The sequence below is a fragment of the Pristis pectinata genome, chromosome 8 (genome assembly GCF_009764475.1).
Source record: "Pristis pectinata isolate sPriPec2 chromosome 8, sPriPec2.1.pri, whole genome shotgun sequence".
In the NCBI taxonomy this organism is placed as follows: domain Eukaryota; kingdom Metazoa; phylum Chordata; class Chondrichthyes; order Rhinopristiformes; family Pristidae; genus Pristis; species Pristis pectinata.
This window is the reverse complement of record NC_067412.1, coordinates 38,145,504-38,171,505: the sequence shown is the minus strand read 5'-3', so window position 1 is coordinate 38,171,505 and position 26,002 is coordinate 38,145,504. Positions and strand designations below refer to the sequence as shown.

Here is a 26,002-nt window from a genome sequence, read left to right as displayed (position 1 = left end):
AACTTCCAAACTCACTTCATGATCTCATTTAACCAAATCCTAAGGCACAATGCACATCACCAGTCATTTAAACCTTTATAAACACACATTGAAATTATCTGTTTCTTGGTTTTACTAAGTCACAGACCAACTCTTCAGACCTCCACACCACTAACCTTGTGAAAATACCAAGTAATTACTTTGCTTTGGCAGGTTTATAGGAATTGACTATGGCTCTTGTTTTTTAAAAAAAAGCCTTTACACTGCAAGGTAATATTTCTCCAATTATGAGTGGCCTGGAGTGCTTCAGCAAGACCCTTCCTTCCGTCTCCATAATCAAATACCCTGAAGGAGAAAGCTTCCTCTGCATTTCTTTTTCCTTCCTAGGAATATGGACAGTGTAATTACAAGTTTAGAAGCCCACTTTGGAGAACTGCAACCACAACAAAGAGAATGCAAAAACCAGACAAGTGGTTTCATTTACCACCATTCCAGCTTATTTCCTCCCCTACGACTGTTTCAGAATATTTAGGTTTGGCACCAACTGAAAACAGCTGTCAAATTTGTAAATTATTTTTCTTTGTCTAATGATAATCTTTAGTTACATGCTTTAAAGAAAGCAATTTTTTAAAATTTTCTTTCAGAAACACATTTTAATCTACTTTTGTAGTTTACTTAATGACTTTCTGTGAACCGTTCCAACACACAAGGCGATTATTTTAACAATTTTTTTTTAACAAGGGCATTGAGGCCTGTAATAATTACGAGGCATCCCAAATAGCTTTAACCTTTTGCCCTTACCCCATAATAAGTGCTTCGAATGTCAGTCTGTTTTTGGCAGTGAGTATCCTGAAGAGGGCAAATGGTTAAACATTTAAAAACAATTTGAAAACTCCCTCAATTTTTGTGCCAATTTAACCAGGGCTATGCAGAGAACAGGTCAATTATTCACCCCAACCTGTCTAGATTAAAATTGAGGCTGAATGTTCAGGTTTGGAAGCTGGGATGCAGAGGGAAAGGAATTAAATATGACTGGATTATAACAGCAAGAGTAAATTGTGTGCAGCAGGCACCTAGATCAGAACTTTACATATGGATTCAGGTACTAATCTATGAGCTCAAGATATCAAACGACCCTAGGTGGAAAAAAAATGTATTTTTTTGACTGGTAGTGGTGTCATTGTACAAGCAACTGAACAATTAAACTTACTCAAGTTGTTACTAAAGGAAGTTGCACAATAGGAAATCTTTGAAGCATCAATAAGCAGAGGGATGATTATGTTCCATACTGTGAATTACTTGCCCTTTTGCTTTGAACAAAAATATTTAATTGATGCAATGCGACAGAAGCCACATTGAAAATATTCCTGGAAGGAACCCAAAGGAATAGACCATTGAAACTAAACTTAGATCAGTATCTGAATTCTTAACCCATGACTGCCTCAGGTACAAGATTCTCTGAAATAACTACATCTTGGTTATCCGTTTTTTCCGTTATACATCCTTTTTTTTGTGGGGTATTCAAACATTTATGCTATCAGTCAAAATCATCAAAATTTAAAATCTAAGCATACATCAGTTTGAGGCAGAAAGACATCAACACCACTTCAAAGACCAGTAATAGCATAGGGCTTTGTTATTTCAGCATTGGTCAATAAGGGACTCTTGAAACACATTCATTGATAGCCAGTGGAAGAAGGGCTTGGAAAGGTTGAGTGATCATCAGAAATAGAAGCAAGAGTGTGTCATTCAATAATATCATGGTTGCTCTTTTATCTCAGTTATTGGAAAGTTATTGGAATCTATCCTCAAAGATGGGGTTACTGAATACCTAGAGGTGCAAGGCAAGATAGGTCCTAGCCAACATGGTTTTGTGAAGGGAAGATCCTGCCTGACCAACCTATTGGAGTTTTTTGAAGAAATCACAGGTAAGGTGGATAAGGGAGAGGCGGTAGATGTTGTGTATTTAGACTTTCAAAAGGCCTTTGATAAGGTGCCTCACAAGAGACTGATTAATAAGATGAGAGGTCATGGAATTACGGGTAGGATAACAGAATGGGTGGAGCATTGGCTGGTTGACAGGAAGCAAAGAGTGGAAATAAAAGGATCTCGTTCTGGTTGGTTACCGGTTACTAGTGGTGTGCCGCAGGGGTCGGTGTTGGGACCGCTCCTTTTTACCTTGTACATTAACGATTTGGATGATGGAATAAATGGTTTCGTGGCTAAGTTTGCGGATGACACCAAGATAGGGGGAGGAGTAGGGAGTATTGAAGAGATATGAAGGTTGCAGAGGGACCTAGACAGTTTAGGAGAATGGGCAAGGAAATGGCAGATGAGATTCAATGTACAGAAATGTGCAGTTGTACACTTTGGAAGCAGAAATAAGCGGGCAGATTATTATCTAGGAGGAGAGAAAATCCAAAGCACGGAAGTACAAAGGGACTTGGGGGTACTCGTGCAGGATACCTTAAAGGTTAACCACCAGGTCGGATCGGTGGTAAAGAAAGCAAATGCTATGTTGGCATTCATTTCGAGAGGTATAGTGTATAAAAGTAAGGAAGTGTTGATGAGGCTCTACGGGGCACTAGTGAGGCCTCATTTGGAATACTGTGCGCAGTTTTGGGCCCCACATCTTAGGAAGGATGTGTTGATGTTGGAGAGGGTTCAGAGGAGATTTACGAGGATGATTCCAGGAATGAAAGGGCTTACGTATGAGGAGCGTTTGTCGGCTCTTGGACTGTACTCACTAGAGTACAGAAGAATGAGAGGGGATCTCATAGCAACATTTAAAATATTGATAGGAAAGGACAGAGTAAATGTGGCTATGCTGTTTCCCTTGGTGGGTGAGTCCAGGACCAGAGGGCACAATCTTAGAATTATAGGGTACAGTTTCAAAACAGAGATGAGGAAAAATTTCTTTAGCCAGAGGGTGGTGAATTTGTGGAACTCCTTGCCACGTACAGCAGTGGAGGCCAGATCAGTGGCGGCGTTCAAGGAGGAGATAGATAGATATCTAAATAGTCAGGATGTCAAGGGATATGGGGATAAGGCCGGAAATTGGGATTAGAATAGTTTTTTTTTCTTCTTCTTCTTCCCCCATTCCCCATTTCTCATTTCTATTTCCCTTTCCTTGGAGCAGACTCAATGGGCCGAATGGCCTGCTTCTGTTCCCTTGTCTTGTGATCTTGTGATCTCAGTGCACTTTCATCCACTAATCCCACATCCTTCAATATCCAAAATGTATAGTTCACTTTCTTGAATGTATTCCGCAACTGAGCCTCTACATTCCACTGTCGAAAATTCCAGAGATTCACTAATCCAATAGAAGAAATTTTCTCCACATTTCTGCCCTGAATGGCAACCCCAAAGTTAAGATGGTGACCTCTGGTTTTAGACACCCCAGCGAAAGGAAACATCAACTCTGCATCTACCCTGTCAAGCCCTGTAAGAATTTTGGATGTTTCAATGAGATCACCATTCTTTCTTCTCACTTAAGAGAGCATAGGCCCATTCTGCTTCATCTCTCAGATGACAAACCCATCAACGCAAGGATCAATCTGGTGATCCTTCGCTGCACTCTCACTATCACAAATATATCCTTCCTTAGATAGGGAAACCTGACATACACAATTATTCCAGAATTATTGAGAATCAAAAAAGATCTGAAATAAAGACAAAATGGTGGAAAAATTCAGCAGGTCAGGCAGCATCTTTTTAGTCATTTTCAGGATGTGGGTGTTGACAGCAAGAGCAGCATTATTGCCCAACTCTAATTGCCCTTGAGATGGTGGCAGTGTGCTGCCTTCTTGAACCACCACAGTCTTAATCTCATTACTCACACAGTGCTGTTGGATAGGAAGTTCCAGGATTTAGCCAAAGAGACACTAAAGGAATAACTATTTCCAAATCAGGATGCTGCGTGATTTGGAAGGGAATGTGAAGGTGTTGGTGTTCTCCATGTGTCAGCTGCCCTTGTCCTCCTTGGTGATACAGGTCACTGGTTTGGGAGGTGCTGTCAACGAAGTGAGTAAATGCAGTGCTTTTTGGTAAACATAGCAACCAGTGTGCACCCGGGATCAAGGGAGTGAATGTTTAGCAATGATTGGTGGGGTACCAATCACAATGGATGGTGTCAACATCTTGAGAGTCATTGGCACTGCACTCAGTAAGTGGAGACTGTTTCATCACACTCTTGATTTGTGTCTCGTAGACGGTAAAAAGGCTTTGGGTGCTGTAAGGCAAGTTATCCACTGCAGGAACCACACCTTCTGATCTTGTCTTGTGGCCACGGAGTTTACATAACAAATAATGTTCAGTTTCTGATCAATACTTCAAAATGACAGCTCACCACCTCCTTCTCAAGTGCCATATATATTGGCTTTGCCATCAACATCCAGATCCCAATAAATAAACAAAAACTATCAAGTACGGCTTGGTATTTGAAGAGAGACTCTGTACAGAAGAGTGTAGAGATTTTGTGGAAAACCCTGACAACAAAAATTTGCACATGGATACTGGGAAAATTTTGTACAAATTAAAATTAAAATACCTACTTTATTAATCAAGGTTAACAGCAATATAGCATCCATGTAAGCTAATACAAATCACCTCTTAATACAGTGTAGATTCCTCTCCATTTGTTTGTGAATGAGGTGCTCAAGATATTTTTATTCTACTGCTAAATACTTAATACTAAGTCTCATATGTTTTCATGAAATCAATGACTGGCACACCAGAGAAACTAGTTACACAGCCCAATTCCATCTGTGCCAATGTTTTTCTGCAAATCACCTAACTTCCTCTTGTTCACATATCTTCTGCCCAAAACATTCCTCTTTTTTTGGTTATAATGATTTACAGCAGAAAAATTGCATATTAGAAAGACCGCAAGTACCATATAATATAGCGTTCACAGGGCACAAAGACTACCCAAGACTGCTTTCGTTTCATTGTTCTGCAAATATGATAGAAATCCTCCAATACCTTAGCATGCAAGTTTCCCTTTTCCATCTGAATTAATATTAAGTATGCTCCCATTTTACAAGTTGGTGAGGATTTAGTGATTAACAACTTGATAATGCAAACACAAGAAAATGCAGATGCTGGAATCTGGAACAACAAACAATCTGCTGGAGGAACTCAGCAGATTGAGCAGCATCTGTGAGGGGAAAGGAATTGTGGCCGTTTCCGGCCTGATGCAGGGTTTCAACCCAAAGTAGCAACAATTCCTCCCCCACCACCCACTGAGTTCCTCCAGCAGGTTGTTTGTTGAACCTGATAATACATACTTTAAACTACAGCACATTTTATTCTGAAAAAGTATCCTCTACCTAAAACATTATCTGTTTCTCTTTTCACAGGTGCTACTTGATCTGCTGAGTGTTTCCAGCATTTTCTGGTTTTATTTCAAAGTTTAATCTATAATTTAAATGTTTCTATTTCTTCCGCTAGTAATTATATAGAGTTTTAAATTCAGGGGATAACAGATTACATTTAATTTAATACCAAAAATGCCCAATATTCCTCGTGATATTTAACTTGTATTACGTATAATCTTATTTATTAATATCATGATATGAGTCATACAAACATGAATCACAATGGAGATCAAAAAAGTAACCAAACCTGGATAAATTAAATCTATACAAATACGGACATATTTTTCCTGACGTTTCAAGTAGGAAACACTATCTACATCCTCTGTGGGGTAAGAATGTCTAAAAATAACTTACTTTATGGCTATAGCTATCTGCAGTGTTTATGAAATCATTTTTGTGTATCTTTCAATGCTGAGACTTGACAATATCACAAAATGCAATTTATCTGATAGTTGTACAGAAAACATAACATGGGCTGATAAGCGACAATAATAAAATTAGGGTCAGACTAGAATAGCACAAAAAGGATAATTAATTTCAACCTGATATTAATATTTTCCTGTTTAAACCATATTTAACTGATAGCAACCTTATAGTTAAAAAGTAAATGAAGTTCATGTTATGAAACTGAATCTCAATCAAAATGATTTTTATATAACATACTAGTTATGCTGCAGTTCAAAGTGCTATTCAATGCGTTAGCATATTTTCACGTGTCAAATTATGCCTCCAGATGTAGCTAGCTGTATTAGTAAATACAGCAATAGTTATTTGTTTGGTCCCACTACATATAATCACACGGGATAAGCAATAAGAATTTTTTTTGTACATTTACTAGTAAAATGGGATGATGAAAATCTGAGTTTATTTTCTTGACCATTAGAAATATTTTCTTTTCTTTGATACTGAATGATGTTGGGTATCTTTGCTTGTGTTGTGAGAATTTACTCTACCATTGAAACCTAACTTTCACCAAGCTTTTGGTCAACTGCTCTAACGTATTCCTCTGCAGCTAAGTGTCAAGTTGTGTTTGATCATTTTCCTTTGAAGTGCCTGGGAGATTCTGCTGCATTACAGATGCTATATAAATTGAAGTTGTTATTATTAGAAATTATTTCATTATAGCAGAGAAGATTAAGGGAAGATCTAACTAGATATTTAAAATTATGAGAATAATCCACTGGAGATCAGCATAATGGTAACTTGAAAGCAGAAACCCAAGATCCTCAAATGAAAATAAGATAGAGTAATCTTTTTTATGTATAAAGTTTCCAAAACATGAAATATTTCATCAACAGCAGTGATAGAAGAAGAATTTACAAGAGCACTTACTCACATGATGCTGTAAAGGGCAGATTAGAGAACCAAACAGATAACTGAAATCCAGCAAAGGGACTGTATGCCAAATTATTTCCTTCTGTTGTATAATGTTAGTTTAAAATACAGTATGGCTTTCATCAACTGTTAATGTATCAAATCAGAGTCCAATCTTTTGCAAGGATAATGTCCGACCTCCAGAGAGACTGAAGCTTTAGTTGCTTCTCCCCAACCTCCCTCACCCCCAGGGTTTAACTCCTGAACCTTCCACAAAATACCACCATTTACCTCTGTAACTTCTAGCCACATAAAGGCAGAAGTCCTGATCTTTCCCACAGTCAATCACCATGGCACTTAAGGAGTGCGCTCCTGGGAGGAAGAGTGAACTTCCACAGATTTCCTTGCATTTACTCTGCAAAGTATGCCAGGCCAGACCCTGCTTATTCCAGGGAGCCCATTCATTTGAGTGGTGCAGAACAGCTGCAAGGTAGAAGGGCAAGTACAATTTACTAACTACATTTTTAATTTGTGCTTTGCTATTTAAATTCAAGAAATATTTGAAAATCTTAAGTATGCTTAATATTAAGAATGCTTCATTTTTAAAAGCTTGAATGCTGTTGAATATCTGTAAATGTCAAGAGACAGTAAGCGTAGGGCTTGGCTTAACCAGCTGTCAAGGCAATTCTGGGGCGGTGGTTTCCACTTGTGATTAGCAAGGGCCTGAACTGTGCAGGGCCTCACCAAATCAATGTCGTGCCAAGTTACCAGTGGAAGTTCATATCCAGGAATCTATCTATGTAACAGCAGGTTTCGAAGGCAGCCAGCTAGCAAGCTCAGACAACTCGCAAATTTAGGGAAGATCTAGCCCAGCATTTTCAACATTAACTGCCATCACCAAGATGAAGTCTGTCTATGGCACATGCGGAATACATAAGGCAAGCAGACAACTTAACATTTACTTGAATTACTTAGATCTAACAAAACCCACAAATTACCTTACATCACAATGTCAATCATTGCAAATAAGCTACAATAAATCAATCAAATAAGTTTTTTCGTCTTCTTTAAAAGTATTACCACACTGTAATCCATCATATCAAACAGAATATGGGCTTCCTTTTTAAATACCACACAGTTATAATGATTCTGGTATTGCTGTTTTTCATTAAGAATGCACTGAGAACATGTGTCCTTAGCTCATGCATGGCAACAATTCAGACTTTTATATGATTGTATATATGTTCCATCATCACATTTCCATCTAGTCTGTTTTCAAAGCAAGTGTACAATTTTCCTCTAATTTACTAATTATTTTCCAATAAATCTGGAATAATAATAGTGAGTACAACATTGCTTAAGTTGCCTGGCACCATAGCGACTCTGGAATACTTAGAAGGGGAAAAACTGAGGTAATCACAGAAATGAATATCACCAAATTTTGTTAAAAAAGAAAACCTTTAATAACGACAACCCCAGAAGCAAATTAAATATTATAAAAGACTGAACTAACATTTATAAACTCCTGGATCTTACTGAACCTTCAGATTATGGCACTTACAGTATAGGATTTTACTTTTCCTGCGAAAATCCAAATACAAGATAAAAGGACCATGGTGGCAGACATTACAATAGTTGCAAGAGAAAGGATGGGTAAATCAAATCACCATCATCAAGGTTTTAATTATAAAGTGAGAGAGTTACGGTAAAGTGTTCCAAAGTTTTTAATGTTTTAAATGAATAGCATATTGAAGGATTCAGATGTCATTGCAAGCTTGAGCATTCAAAGCCAAAACACTGTTGAAACACATTCCTATTCAGATTAATCCTAGGGCTTGAAATTTTTGGTTTTAACTGATCAAAACTAAATAAAAACTTGGAAAAATTTTGTCCGTAGGTAAAATTCCATTATACCAATAAATGTCAATCACACACCATTGAAAATTTCTTTCAGAATACTGCAACTGGCTTTCAAATAGTACATTTCTTTACCACCAATCCCACTTGTGTGTGGGCTGATCGTGGTGTAAAAGGCTGAAGAGTTGGACAAAAGAGGTGTGCACCATTACACGATGGAAGATAAAGATCTTGCCGAAGAAATAATTAAGAGGAAATGTGAATTAGCCAGTCAGTACCACAGAGTTCTGTGGTTTACAGAGCACCTTTACACTGCATTGTACATAAAATTAAAAATCCTGTTTCCACTTCTGGAGCAATATCAATATCACTTACAAGAACTGAGACTAAACTGAACGAACACGAGGAAGAGGATGACTTTGTTCACAATTTTTTTGGACAATGCTGCAACTGGGAACCTGAAGACAGATCAAGCAAAAAAAAAGTCCCTTACACCACCTTCTTGACACACAGAAATCATTTATGAATTTTCCCAGTCTTATTATATCTTAGATCAATTTCAAAGGCAATAAGATAAAATATCTTTATTAGTCACATGTACATCGAAACACACAGTGAAATACATCTTTTGCGTAGCGCATTCTGGGGGCAGCCCGCAAGTGTCGCCATGCTTCCAGCGCTAACATAGCATGCCCACAACTCCCTCTTTTCTTTTTCAATATTTTTATTAATTCCAAATAAAAAATACAAAGTACATGAAACAAAAGAAAAAACAATGTTACAAAATAGATTGTATTGAATCACACTTGAAATCACAATACTTCATATTAATAAACAAAAATTATAACTAATTAATATTAATAAATTGGAATAATTTTATTATTAAAAAAATCTAACCCCAGTACCAAAACCGAAGCTGTTTGGGGTAAAAGAGAAAAAAAAACACCCTGAAGACATAATAGTATTGGCCAATATCAGTACTTTAAGCACCAAATCAGTGGTTTTGAAAGTAGTTCAAAAAAGGTCCCCATAATATTTGAAAGTTCAGAATAGATCCAGAAATAGAGCAATGGATCTTCTCTAAATTTAGATATGACATAACATCCCGTAACCATTGAGCATGAGTTGGGGGAGTAATTTCCTTCCATTTAAGCAATAAAGCCCTCCTGGCTATAAGAGAAATAAAGGCCAATACGTACAAGTCGGAAGTCTCCAGAATTATATCTTTTTCTCCAACAATCCCAAATAATGCAGTTAAAGGATTTGGCTTAAAATTTATTTTAAAAAGCACGGAAAAGGTTTGAAATACCTCTATCCAGTATTTTTCCAGACTCGGACATAACCAAAACATATGAATTAAAGAAGCCTCTCTGTTATTGCATTTGTCACAATAAGGAGATATATCCGAATAGAAACGCGATAACTTGACTTTGGACAGGTGAGCTCTATGGACCACCTTAAATTGAAGGAGGGAGTGATGTGCACATAATGATGAAGTATTAACCAGTTTAAAAATTTGATTCCAAGTTTCCTCAGAAATTGAAATCTGCAGATCACGTTCCCTAGCATTTTTAATTTTGTCTCAAGGAACCTTATTTGTTCCTGATAACCTACCATAAATTTTAGATATTGAACCATCATAAAAGGCTTCAAATTAAAAATTACATCTAGTAAGTTCTTATCAGGACTTATAGGAAAAGTATGTACTTGAGATCGGAGAAAATCTCTAATTTGCAAATATCAAAAAAAGTGAGTTTTTGGAAAATTATATTCAGTTGACAATTGTTCAAACGTTGCAAAATTTCCTCCAACAAACAGATCCTGAAAACAAGTAATACCCAATTTATCCCATTCTTTAAAAACTATGTCAGTCATAAAGGTTTAAGAAAACAATTAGCAAAAATGGGACGAGACCAAGAAAATCTCAATAAAGCATAATATTTTCTAAATTGTAACCAAATCCTCAAAGCATGGTTAACTACCAAATTATCAGTTAATTTATTTATTGATAAAGGAAGTGAAGAACCAAGCAAAGAAATTATAGGAAATTTTTTTTGAACAGAATTAGCTTCCAAAGAAACCCATACTGGACAAGCCTCATGATTAATATAATGTAACCAAAAAGTAAGATTTCGTATATTGACTGCCCAGTAATAAAACCTTAAGTTGGGTAAGGCAAAGCCTCCATTATTTTTAGCTTTCTGAAAATGAACTTTATTTAATCTAGGATGTTTATTTTTCCATATGTAAGATATAATTGATTCAAGAGAATCAAAAAAAGACTTACGAATAAAAACGAGTAAAGCCTGAAATAGATACATAAATTTAGGTAAAATATTCATTTTAATAGAATTAATGTGGCCAATCAGCGATATAGAGAGGGGTAACCAGTTTGGTAAGACCCTTTTCACATAATTCAGTAAAGCAAGGAAGTTCTCTTTAAATAAATGTTTATAATTTTTAGTAATTGTTACACCCAAATAGGTAAAATGATTTCTTATAATTTTAAAAGGAAGCTTAATATTGAATGGCATCAGATCCTTCAAAGGGAAAAAGTTCACTCTTGTGTAATTTCAGTTTATGTCCTGAAAATTGGCTAAAATGGGAAAGTAGAGAAAGCATAGAAGGTAGCAAAGTCTCAACATTAGAAATGAAGAGCAATAAATCAACAGCATAGAGCGAAACTTTGTGGGTAGTACCTCTCCTAAAGATACCGGCAATCTCTGTAGATTCTCGAAAAAGCGATAGCTAAAGGTTCTAAGACCAGGTCAAATAGCAAAGGGCTCAAAGGGTATCCCTGTCTGGTTCCATGTTGAAGTTTAAAAGGTTCAGAAACTTGAAAGTTAGTAAGAACATGGGCAGAAAGAGATAAATAAAGTAATTTAATCCATTGAATAAAATCGGGCCCAAAATTACATTTCTCTAAAGTTTTAAATAGGTAACTCCATTCGACCCGGTCAAAGGCCTTCTCGGCATCTAGAGAAATCACACGTTCCGACATTTCCTTAGAAGGAAAATAAATAATATTCAATAGACTACGAATATTAAAATGGGAATAACGGTTTTTGATAAACCCAGTCTGATCATCGGATGTAATTAATGGTAAATATTTTCCAATCTACGAACAAAACTTTAGATAAAATTTTAACATCAACATTCAGTAAAGAAATTGGTCTATACGAAGAACATTCCATTGGGTTTTTATTCTTCCTAAGAATGTGAAATGGAAGCTTCATAAAAGGATTGTGGTAACCTTCCCAATTTAAAAGAATCCAAAAAAACAGAACTTAAATAAGGTATAAGCAGTGAGGAGAAAGCCTTATAGAATTCTCCGGAAATCCATCAGGACCTGGAGTCATTCCAGAGTGCATTGATCGTGTAACTTCTGCGATTCCTCATAAGTAATAGATTTATTCAGTTGTTTTCGATTATCAGCAGACAGTGTAGGAATATTTAATTGGTCGAAAAAGTTGTTCATTGCAGTTATCGTCTTTAGGAGAATCAGAACTATAAAGGTTTAGAATAAAATTCTCTAAAAGTATCATTTATTTCTAAATGATTCATTGTCCTTTCTCCATTAGCTTTTGCAAACTTCTTTAATTTGCCGTCTAGCTATAGAGGTTTTTAATTGATTAGCCAATAATTTACCTGTTTTATCTCCATGGATATAAAATTGACTTTTTTACCTTTTAAGAGTTGATTCTCAATTGGATATGTTAAAGGAAATCGTATTGGTTTTAATTTCAACTCGCCTTTTATATAAGTGGGATCTGGATCCAAGGCATATTTTTGGTCTAGAAGTTTCAATTGATTGGCTAAATCAATCCCCTCTGTGTTAGCTTTTTTCTTAACGCTTGCCTTGTAAGAAATAATTTGTCATCTAATAAAGGCTTTTAAAAGCATCCCATATAATAAGACTAGAAGTTTCTCCCAGGGTATTCTCTTAAAAAGGAAGTGATTTGTTTCTCCAAAATTTTATAAAGTCTTTATCAGATAGCAAAGTTAGATTAAAATGCCAGGATCTGTTTATTAGAGGGAGTCCGGGGAGATTTAAAGATAAAAACACAGGAGCATGGTCTGAAAGAGCAATCTCTTTATATTCACAGGATCGGATTGATGAAATCATTTGACGATCAATAAAAAAATAATCAATCCTGGAATATGTGTGATGAACATGAGAAAAAATGAATATTCACAGTCTTCTGGATGTAAAAAATGCCAAACATCAGTAACGCCAGTTTCAGTAAAAAAAAGATCGAAGAAATAAAGCTGATTTATTAAGAGCTGCTGGTTAGTAGATGACCTATCTAACCTTGAGTCTAACCAACAATTAAAGTCTCCTCCTAGAACCACAGAGTAAAGATTCAAATCTGGCAAAAGTGCAAAAAATCACTCAAAAAATCCTGGATCGTTGGTGTGTCGGAGACATAAATATGGCAAATACCACTAGTCGATTATCTAGCTTCCCTGATACTATAACAAAATGGCCGTTAGTGTCCGTTATTATCTTATGTGAACAAATGAAATGGTATTATCTATAAAGATTGAAACTCCCCCCTGGATTTAGCTCGGAAAGAGGAATGGATTATTGTATCCCTCTCCATCGACTGAAAAAGCATGAAGCATCACAATTGTGTGTATGAGTTTCTTGTAAAACAAAATAATTGAAGCTTTGAGCTTCTTAATGTAAGCAAAAATCTTGTTTCGTTTTACAGGATGGTTAATCCTTTAACATTAAAACTAATTAAATTAATCACTCGATCCATTTTAATATTGTTTAAATGTGAGTAATAAAAGGTAATACACAAGCCATATTAGAATGTAGATTCAAATAAGACACTGAACTTTTCCAATAAGGTAACTAAACAACAGACTTGGCTAAAAGCCCAAAACAGCTTCCAAAGAAGAACCCAACCCCCCTCCCACCACCCAAAGAGAAAAAGCAGCCGACCAATAGAAAAGCTGGCATCTATATCTAAAGACAATATAACCCTGCTGCCAATTTCTCAAGATTGGTTAATTTCAACCCAGTCAAAACAACAACTTGTAAAAAAAAACAGTTTCAAAATCATGGAATAACAAATATCTTTGTTAGTTTATTAGTAAAAAACCTCAAAGAATATATGTAAAATAACATGTCAAAAAAAGATCAAAAATTAAAGTACATAAACATTCAAAGTATTAGTAAAGGCGTGATCAAAAATAAAAAAAGTAGATGTTTATGAAGAAAATTATGGAGTCTTTCAATCCTCAGATTCCAGAAAAACTTGAGCGTCTGCAGGGGAGGTAAACCACTTATACGAGCCATTTTTCAGAATAATTCTAAGCTTGCAGGGTAACAGAGAGACAGTTTATAATCTGGTTAAAAAGCTCCAACATGACATTTTTAAATTTCACATGTTCATTCATAACTTCGGGTGAGAAATCTTCAACAATTCTAATCTTGTAATCTTGGTAATCATTCCTCTTCGGCGGGATTCACAAATTAAAACGTCTTTAATTTGAAAGTCAGGCAGAGAGATAATGACTGACCTGGATTTGCCTTCCGTAAGAAATTTGTTCACCGGTGATCTATGTGCTCTATCAATCTTAGATACAGCTTTTCAAATAATAGGAAACAATTCAGCCAAAAGGTTTGCAAAACATTCGGTAGGTTAATTGCCTTCCACAAGTTCCTTGAGACTGAGGATTCGAAGGTTGTTTCTTCTGCACAACTTCCTAACCTGTACGTCTTTGGAATGTGGGAGGAAACCAGAGAACCCGGAGGAAACCCACGCAGACACAGGGAGAATGTACAAACTCCTTACAGACAGCAGCCAAAATTGAACCCAGGTCGCTGGCGCTGTAAAGCGTTACGCTAACCGCTACACTTTAAATGAGGATTATTTCATCATATGGTTGGCTGTGCAATTCCAGAAAAGACAATGTATCCAATTGCTTTGGTGATAAAAATAGGTTTGTGTGTAATTTCTTGACTACAATATCAGTGGATATGACAACAATTCCAACACAGCATCCTGTAACATTTCACATGGTATTTTCAAGGTGTAGTTGCACAGTAACCACTAAATTTAAAAGTTACTATTACCATGTGTGGTAAATAGTACCTGATTTATGTTGTCTGGATTTAATTTGGACCGCAGGATACAGAAGTCAGCTTACATGCCAATATCTCTTCTATGCCATTGAATCTTAAGTAATCAAGAATGCAGAAAGATGGTTGCTTCCACTTTCTCAGCACATTTAAGTTCTAGGTTTGTTTCAAACATGTCAATGAAAAGTACCTTCTACTTCCTCTCAAGTGATAATACATTCACACCCCACTACAGTTACAGCCCATGTAGCAATACTTGAAACAAGAAACACCTAAGAATTCCACTGACCTTGGGTATCAATCCTCAATTTATTCCATAGTTTTAGTGCCCCCAGTCAAGATTCACAAACAATGCAAATATCACACCATTAACCTGTACATTTTACAGAGCTTGTGCATGTGTAAAGACAGTGCCATCAGGAAAGAGTCTGGTAGCTTTTATAATACTTTTCACTTAACATAATACAGTCCAAATATTTCTGGCAGTGGTGTACAGCTCAGAAGTTTCTCTTGCATCCACTTTTCAGTGTGACCATTGAAGTTAGTTTTCCATGTGACATTTAAACTCAAAAGGATCACTTAAAATGGCAATTTTACAACAAAAGTTAACAAACACATGCAAGTTTTTTTTTGATGGCTTAAGTCTGAGGTGAAGAATACTTCAATTCGCAAAGTATAAAAGTGTGTATCTAAATGAGTGTCTTTACAAGACACTAATTCAAAAGGCTTGCAATGCACATTATCTAAAACATCCACTTTAGAACGAAATGCATTCTCATTTCACAGCCATTATTCAAATGAACGACAATTTTCAAGCTGTAAAACTTCATACTGCCATGAGACAATAAGCACTGAGAGATCACTGTGACACAAACATATATAACAATCAGATTTCCCACTTAAGAAGTTGATCGTCACAATCCTGCCAGTTGTGCTATTCAAATATGGTCAAGGTGTACGCACTGAGTAAAAGGTCAATACCATATGCGTGTGCATTTTTGCTCAGGCATAAGTTACTAGACAACTGATCTATTCTCAAACATTACTAAAAAGTGAGCCGCGCATATTCGCTTCCAAATTCTCAAGAGTACAGGACGGTCCTGAACACACTCAAATATGTTTGTATTCAACATTTTAAGCTCCTGAACTTCCATAGTGATACCTAGGTATTAATACATTATGAATTCAAAACCTGTATAAATTCAAAAACTGGGAAAAGTTGCATACACATAAAGATGCCATATTAAACACCGACTCGATATTACTTTGAATCTGTGGACTCATGTTAAGTAAAAGGTAACGCTTCACATTGCTCATGATCAGGTCAGATCCACTTTCCCACAGTCTGTATTATGTCTCAGCATTCAACATCACAATTGGACAGAAACATTACAAGCAACCAGAAACAACTACTGAATGCATGCTAAAGAGGTCTGATGATTTCATTCAAGGTAGAATTGCCAAGTAATTCAAAAGTATTGTGGCAATGTGTAATTAATGACAATGAGGCCAGCAGAATTTCTGCACAATTCCCGATTTCTTTTTAAAAAACAAAAAATTACCGTTAAATATATCAGCTCATATTTATAAAAGTAACACAGCAAAGGCTTGTCGTAGAATCAAGTAGGCCAGAAATAGAAACAGAAAATCCTGTAAACACTCAGAGGTCAGAAAGCAACAGAAACAGCCTACAAGATCACTGCTGATACTTTTCATCATTTGATCTTCAAGCCATCTTCTCTGTCTCACCCTTTCAATGCATTTCTGTTCCTTTCTCCCTCATGAAGTTACCTAGCTTCCCTTTATACACATTCACGCTACCCAGCTCAACAATTCCTGTTTGAAATGAGCTTGAGATTGATTTCCAAAATACCCACGGTATGAAAATTAAATGAAGAAACTCAGTTTAATATTTCTTTAAGTGTGTACAACCAATTAACTTGAGCACAGGCAAAACTTAAAGGCAGTTCCTCAGAGCAAGCCAGGACGAGAAATAATTTGAGATTTAATATCCTCTGTGAGGCATACACTTCATGGAACATATAGGTCATTCCTTCCAAAACTCTGCCTCACTTCCAATCATCTTAGCACCCAGCACCTCTCTGATACTCTCTCTCTAGTCCACTGCCCTGTCCCAATCCTCTCTCTCTGATTGATGACAATCAAGACAAAACTCCAAACCTAATCAAGTCACTTTATAGCTTTAAAGGAGCATTTTCTACAATTATTAGATGTTTTTAAAATGGATGGCAAAACAAACCACAATAAAAGTAATCAATAAACGTAAAAAATCTCAATTTCATGGGTGATGTCATCTGAATTTCTTGTAATTGCTTCCATTAATCCAATGCTCCATTTTTTGTTATGGTTACCTTGAGAACTGGGGAAAAAATGTTTCAAATTCTTTGTTGAAAATGAACCATAGATAGTGTACAAGAGAATTTAAGACCAAGGCTTCCGCATTTGCTCTGCTTCTGCAAACCTACTAGCCCCAAAAAAATGAAATCCCAATATTCCTTCGCTGCACAGACATCAAACCCATTGACCTTTTCAAGGAGTAATGAATGAAATACCCTGTTCAACTTGTTGCACTTATGCCTCTAGGACACCAGCACATAATCTTGACTCTGTCATACAAAGGGAACCACTGTATTGTCATGTGCTATTTACTAGATCTAGCAACTCAGGAGGAGATTAAGAACCACGATCTATATAAATATCTATATTTCAAAAAGGAAAGAATTTTACCAGTGTTAAAAATAATACTTAAACTCAACCAAAAAATATTTATTGGCCCAGATTTACCTAAGGAATGCTGGCAATCCCACATGGCGGAACTTGGCGAGTCAACCACGCTTACGGCTCACCTCATCAGATGTTTTTTAAGATTACACTCTGCTTCTGGATGCCTCAAAAAGAAGTGGTAATTTCCCACAGTTCCCAAAGACTTTAGATGGGAAATCTGGTGGATGAACTTGTGCTGAAACAGGGAGAGAGGAAGAATGGCTTAGCTAGCTATCAAACTCTGCTTCTTTCAAGCATCTTCTTACCTAGCTCTGTGGAAATTGTTTTGGTTGATAGTGCTCCTTATTACATCTTCACTGCATTAAAGACACTATGCATGTGGAAATTGTTGCTGTTGTAACAGTAATATCCAGTTCCTTACAATTGGAACTAGACTAGTATAGCAGATAGCCAGGTTTGCAGATGATAATAGAAACCACATTTCGGAACTTCAGCAAAGTACAGTGCAGAAATCACAACTGTTTTCTTTCTTTGTGAATAAGCCTTAAGATGGAATCTCCAGGTCCATACTGCAAAAGCACTAACAAAGTGAAAAAAAGAGCAAACCAGAAAATGAGGCAATTTTTAAATTAATTAAGAGGGGTCCAAATCATGGTTTTCAAAGGCATGTAGACTGAAATAAGACCAAGGAACCATAGCAGATAGCAGTGATTGAGAACATTCAATAAGAGCAATAGAAGTGTTATCAGCACCACCTCCCAACCCTAGATCTGTTAAGGCCAAACTAAACACATCTATAATTGTTAGAATTACTTATCACACTTTGTGTTTATATGTTTTGCTATTTGTAAGCGAAAAAACCCATGTAGTTAAAGACAGCCATTCTCAGTTGTTCTCACCAGGTTGTTTATTGGCATGACTACAAATATTAAACAGACACCAACATTCTCTTGGCTGTAACAGAAACTGGAAGTGGAATTTCATAGAAAGTACTCTCAGCCAGTTGGCTTACTATTTTACCTTGTAACCTACAATTGCGGTCAACAAACTGCAGCCCAAACAAAGCAAACATACTCCACTTCAGCACATCAGCTGGTCCACATAATATACCCCGACCAACCCCTGTCCCATTAATCCATCCTACCCAATAAGAAGAAACTGATTCAATTTGTTCCATCCTTGCTATGTGTATTGGTTTAGAGTTGAAGGACAGATGAGCCCGCATTGGTTTCTGAGTGAAAAAGATTCAGTGGAGAACATAATCAATGCAATCAAGCAATTAACTCTAATCGCACCTTCACATTCAGAGACATCAGTCAATAGAAATCCCAAATAATCAGTTGGCATAAAATCCAGTCACTTTATTTGATTTAGTGTGGCTTCAATTCACTGCTGTCCCTGTATTTTAAATAGCTGTCTCATAGAGCAAATGATGAAGCAATAGTTTGTACTTTTGACTTTAGTGTCCCAGTTTATTTGTGAAAGTGGCAGTGAATAGAAGTCACTCTGTCCACTTTCCTGTTTTTCATTGGAATCAATAAAATTAAAGGGAAATAAGCTTCTTTTGTTCACTATTCTAAGAACAATAAGCATCTTGATTGATATATTTTCCCCTGATAATTACACTGCAGTAAATAGAGCCTAGACTCAGCAGTCAGCAGTGAACTAACAGTGCCCCCATACCCCATCACCAGAAATCATTATGCTTAAAGCTGCCCACAGAACTCTTAACCTAATCACTGAAGGCTAAAATCCCAAGGTGACATAACAGAGGAGAAACAAAGGACTGCAGATGCTGGAATCTAGATTAAAAACACTATGATGCTGGAGGAACTCAGCAGGTCAGGCAGCATCCATGGAGAAAAGCAGGCGTTCAACGTTTCAGGTCAGGACCCTTCTTCAGAACCAGAGAAGAGTCCTGACCCGAAATGTTGACCACCTGCTTTTCTCCACAGATGCTGTCTGGCCTGCCAAGTTCCTCCAGCATCACAGTGTTTGACATAACAGAGGACCTGGGTCTGAATGACTAAAAATCCTGAATAAAATATGCATGAGGAGAAATTGTGCTTAATAATGCCTTTTTCAGCACTATGTGAATAAGAAGTCTATATTTAGAGTGGGTTGAGAGACCGCATTTTTCCAGTTATGCACGTCAGACTTGAAATTTGACCATGTACTTCCAGCCACGAAACTAACAAGCACATCACCAGTTTGTCGTGTAGAATTCCACACGACATCAGCCTTTGTGCAGCATTCATTTTGAGAGATGCCCCAAGAAACTGGGACTCATTGTTCCAATTCAGATTGGTTATCAGTCATTCCCAATAAAGCCATGTTTTCACAGCATTACAAACCGTGAAGCAGTGCTGTTTTATGTGCTGTCACATATCTTACATGCACCTCCACAGTATGCTGCAAGACGCTCTGAGATTGACTGCTGGTTCTGAACCCACTCCAACTGACCAATGACTTGGTGTGGTACAATGCTATTCCCAAAGGTAAAGCTCCTTCCAATAATTTCTTCTGTGGCAATACCACTGGGTATACGGGCAGGAGCTGGATGACAGTTTAGGCTTGAGAGGCAGGGCCAATTGGCCAGGAACTCCAAGGAAGGAGAGCAAAAGAACTTGTTTCTGCAAATCTATCACCACATAGCATACAAAAGGCCATACTTGCTAACATTAGAGCCACTGGCACTAATGTAGAGTCTTGAATTGCATCCTGATTTAGCATTCCATCAAAATGTTGTTCTTTCCAAATGAACCAGATATTGAAAGGAACTCTGCTGTGAAAGATTAAACCCCATTGAAAAACTTTGTACATCTACATTTCAGATCACATTACTGATATTACTTCTCAACCAGACAGAACATGAGGAGCAGAGGCAACAGAGTTCTTCAAGCACATTCAAATTTGCAGATCACAGACAGAACTTTGAAGCTCCATGCTTCATAATATGACAATGGCTTGAAGAGGCTATTCAGCCATCAGAGTCAACCCTCTTATAGAGAACTTGAAATATCATGAACATTCATCTTATAATGTGTGTGAAATGAATGGGAACTCCAGATTGCCAGGGGTTCTCAATGATAAAGCCTCATTTCAAATGGAAATGAACAACTTGCAGTCAAGTAAACAGGTCAAATTACCACTGCAGATATGAAGGAAGAGTCGGCATCGAGTTGGATGTCATTTATAAATATTAAGGCAATGATGTTCGCATCTGACTTCAAACATATCCATTGGCAATGGTTCAGAACCTAGTTGAAGCTTCAGTGGCATGAGGAATTTGGCTACCAATTGGTAATTGGTTTATTATTGTCACATGTACCAAGATACCATGAAAAGCTTTTGTTTGCATGCCATTCAGACAGATCATTCCATACATAAGTATATTACGGTAGTACAAAAAGAAAAACAAAAACAGAATGCAGAATATAGTGTTACAGTTACAAAGAAAATGCAGTGCAGGCAGACAAGTAAGGTACAAGGGTCAAGAGTTCATCTTTATCATACAAGAGGTCTGTAAAAGAGTCTTTTAACAGCAGGGCAGAAGCTGTCCTTGGGCCTGACAGTATGTATTCTCAAGCTTTTGTATCTTCTGCCCGATGGAAGGGAGAAGAGAGAATGACTGGGTTGGGAGGGGTCATTGATTATGTTGGCTACTTTCCCGAGGCAGCGCAAGTGTAGACACAATCAATAGAAGAGAAGCTGGTTTCCTTGATAGACTGGGCTGTGTTTTTAATTAGCATCAACATTAAAATTAACAATAATGAGAACACAAAGATGCCAACTCTTCGTGCCCACCTTCCAGATCACTTTACTTGACCATGGCCTTGTGCAAAGCCCTCCACTGTCGCTGCTGCCAGGTTGGTGGAAAGCTGCTGCCTGGCACTTAGAGGGGGCTGGAGGGGGTGGGTGGATAGCAAATGTGTATGCTAAATGACCAGGATATGCTCCTCTCTTAGTAGTAAGTTCTGCCAACTGTAAATTACCATTACAAGTAAAATTGGGCAAGGCTACTTTCTGTAGAATGGCATTTATAAATAATTAAAATACACCCATACACATTCTTTAGGCATTACCCTGTTACAGCTATTTGAATACGCAATGGCCTACATTAGTATGGCTAAAAAAATAATTATATCCAAGTGAATGAAGCACATGTGCATGGCCCAGACAGGTCTCCTTAACAGATATCCATAGCATGTAGAAGAAATGTTAAATGTACATTTAATTTACTTTATTCGTTCCTTTCGAGCAACAGTGTATACCAGTTGCATCCAGAGAACAGAAACAGCTTTAAACTTACTCTGTTTCAAAACATGAAATACAGAAAACCGCAGCAGGTCAGCCAGCAACTGTGGAAAGAAAACAAGAGTTAACTTTTCAGGTCAAAAATCCCTCTACAGAACTGGATGAAGGGGATTCAACCCGAAATGTTCACTTTGTCTTCCTCCTTCTACAGATGCTGCCTGACCTACTGAGTGCTTCCAGCATTTTCTGTACTTCAGATTTCCAGAATCTGTAGTTTTTTGATTTTCATTTAAAATTATCCTCTTTTGACCAACACAGAACAGTACCGCACAGGAACAGGCTCTTCGGCTCACAATGTTGTGCTGAACTAATTAACCTAATACAGGAAGTCCCCAGATTACAAACGAGTTCCGTTTTTGAGTCTGTTCGTAAGTCGAATTTGTATGCAAGTCGGAACAGTTACTACAGTTCACATCTAGTGTCAATAAGTCAAATGTTTGTCTTAGTATATAGTACATATTTTACCTAAAACATCATAAATATAATAATGCTTAAAACGCTTAAAACACACAGTGTTTTGAGCGTCGCGCAAAGTAGTCCACCCGTTCATTAGTATGAACCATTGTGCGTAACTTGATTTTTTAAAATAATAGGCTTTTAGGAGGTCGGTTCGTAAGTATGGGCGTTCGTAACCCGGGGACTTCCTGTAATTAAAAGCCTACTAAACAAGTCCTTTCTGTCTAGACAAGTCCATATCCCTCCATTCTCTGCTTATTCATAGCCTATCTAAGAGCCTCTTTAAAGCCTCTCTCGTATTTGCCTCCACTACCACCCCAGGCAGCACATTCCAGGCACCCATCAATCTCTGTGTAAAAAAACTTGCCCCTCACATCTCTTTTGAACTACCCCCTCACCTTAAATGCATGCCCTCTAGTATTAGACATTTCAACACTATAATGCTGGAGGAACTCAGCAGGCTAGGCAGCATCCATAGAGAAAAGCAGGCAGTCAACGTTTTGGGTCAAGACCCTTCCTGACCCAAAACGTTGATTGCCTTTCCTCCATGGATGCTGCCTGGTCTGCTGAGTTCCTCCAGCACCATAGATTCTAGATTCCAGCATCTGCAGTCCTTTATTTCATTAGACATTTCAAACCTGGAAAAAAGATACCGGCTGTCTCCTCTATCCTTAACCCCTCATAATCTTGTAAGTTTCTAACAGGTCTCCCCTCAGCCACTGCTGCTCCAGAAAGACAACTCAAGTTTGTTCAACATCTTCGCGTAGCGCCTGTCTTCTAATCAAGGTAGTATCCTGGTAAACCTCTTCTGCACTCACTTCAAAGCCTCTACATCCTTCCTAAAATGGGACAACCAGAACTGAATGCAATGCTCCAGATGCGGCCTAACCAGAGTTTTATAAAGCTGCAACATAACTTCCTGACTCTTCATCTCAGTGCCTCAACTAATAAAGATAAGCATGCCTTATGTCTTCTTTACCATGCCTATCAACCTTTGCAGTCACTTGCTCAGACCAGTAGCAACAATTTTCTAATGTTTGAGAAGTCAGTAAATTAGAAACCAGGATCTAGAAAAGATGTGTAATACTGAATAAATGCAAGTGAAATCAAAAACACCATGCTTCAGTTCTCCTGAAAATCACAGGGCAACAAGCAAGACTTTTAAGTGAGATACTACTCAGAATATTGAAGGTATCATGTTGGAGTGTATGCAATGTTTTAATCAGACATTTCATGTTGGAATCAAATGCATCATGATGTGAGTGGCATAATTTGATTCAGAAGAATATAAAAGCAGAAAATGACCCTTCATCAGAACTGAAACTCTCTTTCCACAGATGCTGCCTGATCTGCTGAGGTTTTCTGGTATTTTGTTTTTATTTCAGATTTCCAGTTTTTTTTTATTTTTAGCATGTTTAAAATCACAGAATATGACAGAGAATTCAGGATCTTCATAAGCCTTAGCTGCCATGGGCAAAATTACCAGTAAAATTCAAATACAAACACTTAATATACATGCACTATTCTTGCATAAGCAGTAAAGTATTTATCAAATCCCTACAATCTCCAACTTGAAAGAATAATGATAAATAAAATGCTAATACTAAAGGAAGCAAAAAGTTTTGTTTTCATGTTTTATTCACCATGTAATTACATGTAACCATTATTTCCATTTCCCAGTACCATCGCCTACATCATGGCCTCACCCAGCCCTCTCATTCACTTTTTGTTTAGCTGTTTTTGTCACTGATATTAGAATGGGAGTATTTTGTAGTGCCCTATCACCAATAGTTTCAAATATCCCACTGCATTCTCAGCAAACATCTTGCCCTCCACCCACCTTATCTCTATCAATATATCCACCTGTACAAGTCCCACCAACCATTCCTTGGCCTCAGTAATCCCACCGGCCTCAAGTTCTCCAGCATATCAAATTCAAAATTCCACCCCTTACTTCAAATCCATTACCACTTCCATTCTAACCTTTACAACCTCACCCCATCAAATTCTACATTCTAAGGACCTTTGGGTTCTATACATTAGAAATAAGAAAGAAATGTACACACTTCAAGCCTGCAATGCTATTCAGTAAAATCACAAACTGCTCATGTGCCTCAAGTCTACTTTATGCACTGGAGAGGAGCCTCAATTGTAATCTCAGCCTGAGAACAAACTGAATGCCATAGGCTGAACAAACTCATGACATAATAAAATTAAAATATCCCTTCCAGGGAGTCTCATGCAACTTTCTATCCAAGTCACGTCAAAACTCAATACCAAATTTCGGATACTACTGCTATCTGGTTTTATAACAGGGAAGCATTTCTCCATAATGTATAGTATTAATTAACCAATTAATAAGTGTAAGAATTTTTCTACTGTAACTATACATTAAAATAGTCACATCACTCACCAAATCTGACCAATGTTCACCAGCGAATGATACAGGATCCATAAGACAAACATGATAATCATATTGGCACATCCTGTGAGCAATACAAACACCGACAGTCCCATTCCCAACAAGGCAATATTGTCAAGATGTGCATCCATGTCCGACCAGTCCAGGAACCACAGAACCGTTGGTGCGTAACTCAAAGCTTCAATGCCAACTTTACCACTAGCATAATGTTGAACCTTCTGTAAATACAGTTGACTTGGTAGCAATCCTTTCTTTCCCAGTAACTGTCTGTTTTGATGGTAAGCAACAGAAAAGGCCACAACTGCAAAGAAGAAAGGTAATAGTGAATAACATTGAATAAAGCATAACAAAAATCAGACCATAAATTTATCTTGCACTCTTGGAACATTGATACACACTGTGCATGACTAGTTACAAAAGACAGACAATGGTAACAAATGCACAGCACTTTCGTCAAAATAAAAATTATCTTGCCAAAAATATCTGTTGTTCCAGAACAAATGCAAAACTTGAAAGTTCTTCCTTCGAAGGGGTTTTGGTACAAGAAACAAATGTCTAGAATTAGATCACATATTATACATATAACTTTCAATTGAAAATGAATCAATCACAAAAGGAAAATAAGGGACTTATTAGGAGTTTCACAAAGTCAACAATTTTCATTCAAGTTTCTCCGTGTCTTACATACCAATACAAGGATGAACCAGATGTACAGTGCAATGCACACATGGCTACAAAGTGCATGGTCTACAAAGGCATGCTCCACAAATGCAAGGGCCACTTATGCAGAAGCAAGCCTTGACAGTGCTTATGAAGCCTGCTTTGTTGTATTTTAAGAGAACCTCCAATGGGCAACTCTTGCCCTTTTTCCTCCTCCTGTAGATGGTTAGGTCCTTAAGTAATGAAAACATATTTGCACATCAGGGAGATTTTCTTTCAACTCCTTCCCACCAACATCAGCCTGCCAATCAGCCCACACCTAAGCACCTTACAGGTGTCATTTAGTTTCCAAGCCTCACTGCTTCATTTTAGTCATCCAAAATTGAAAAGAACACACTGGTAGGAACAAACTTCTACATCTTCCAAAATTAGATCCAAATTTGAACTAAATGTAGCATGAGCATTACCATGAATATAATTTCATGTAGCTAATTTAAAGCTAAGTCAATACCAAACTGATCTCAGAAAAAAACATTCCTGACATTATTAATCAATTGATAAAAGGCTGGAAAAATCAAAGCAATTAAGAGTGGTACTAAAAGCATCAAGGGAACTTAGAAAGCAGGTGAAACTGGGCTGGGTGAGCTACAACCTTTAGTGGATCAAACACGTACGGAAATCAGAAAATTGCAGCCACTGGAAATCTGAAATAAAAACAGAAAATGCTGGAACAACTCAGCAGGTCAGACACATCTGTTAATGTTGCTCAGGTTGAAAATC

At 37.2% G+C, this 26,002-nt stretch overlaps 1 protein-coding gene across 1 annotated transcript in view; it reads right to left on the bottom strand.

Moving 5' to 3' along the window:
• lmf1 (lipase maturation factor 1) overlaps nucleotides 1-26,002 on the bottom strand; it is a 560,127-nt gene that overhangs the window by 517,004 nt on the left and 17,121 nt on the right. Inside the window, exon 2 of the mRNA XM_052021392.1 lies at nucleotides 24,554-24,863. Within this exon, the coding sequence (XP_051877352.1) occupies nucleotides 24,554-24,863 (310 nt within the window). The remainder of the gene's footprint in view (nucleotides 1-24,553; nucleotides 24,864-26,002) is intronic.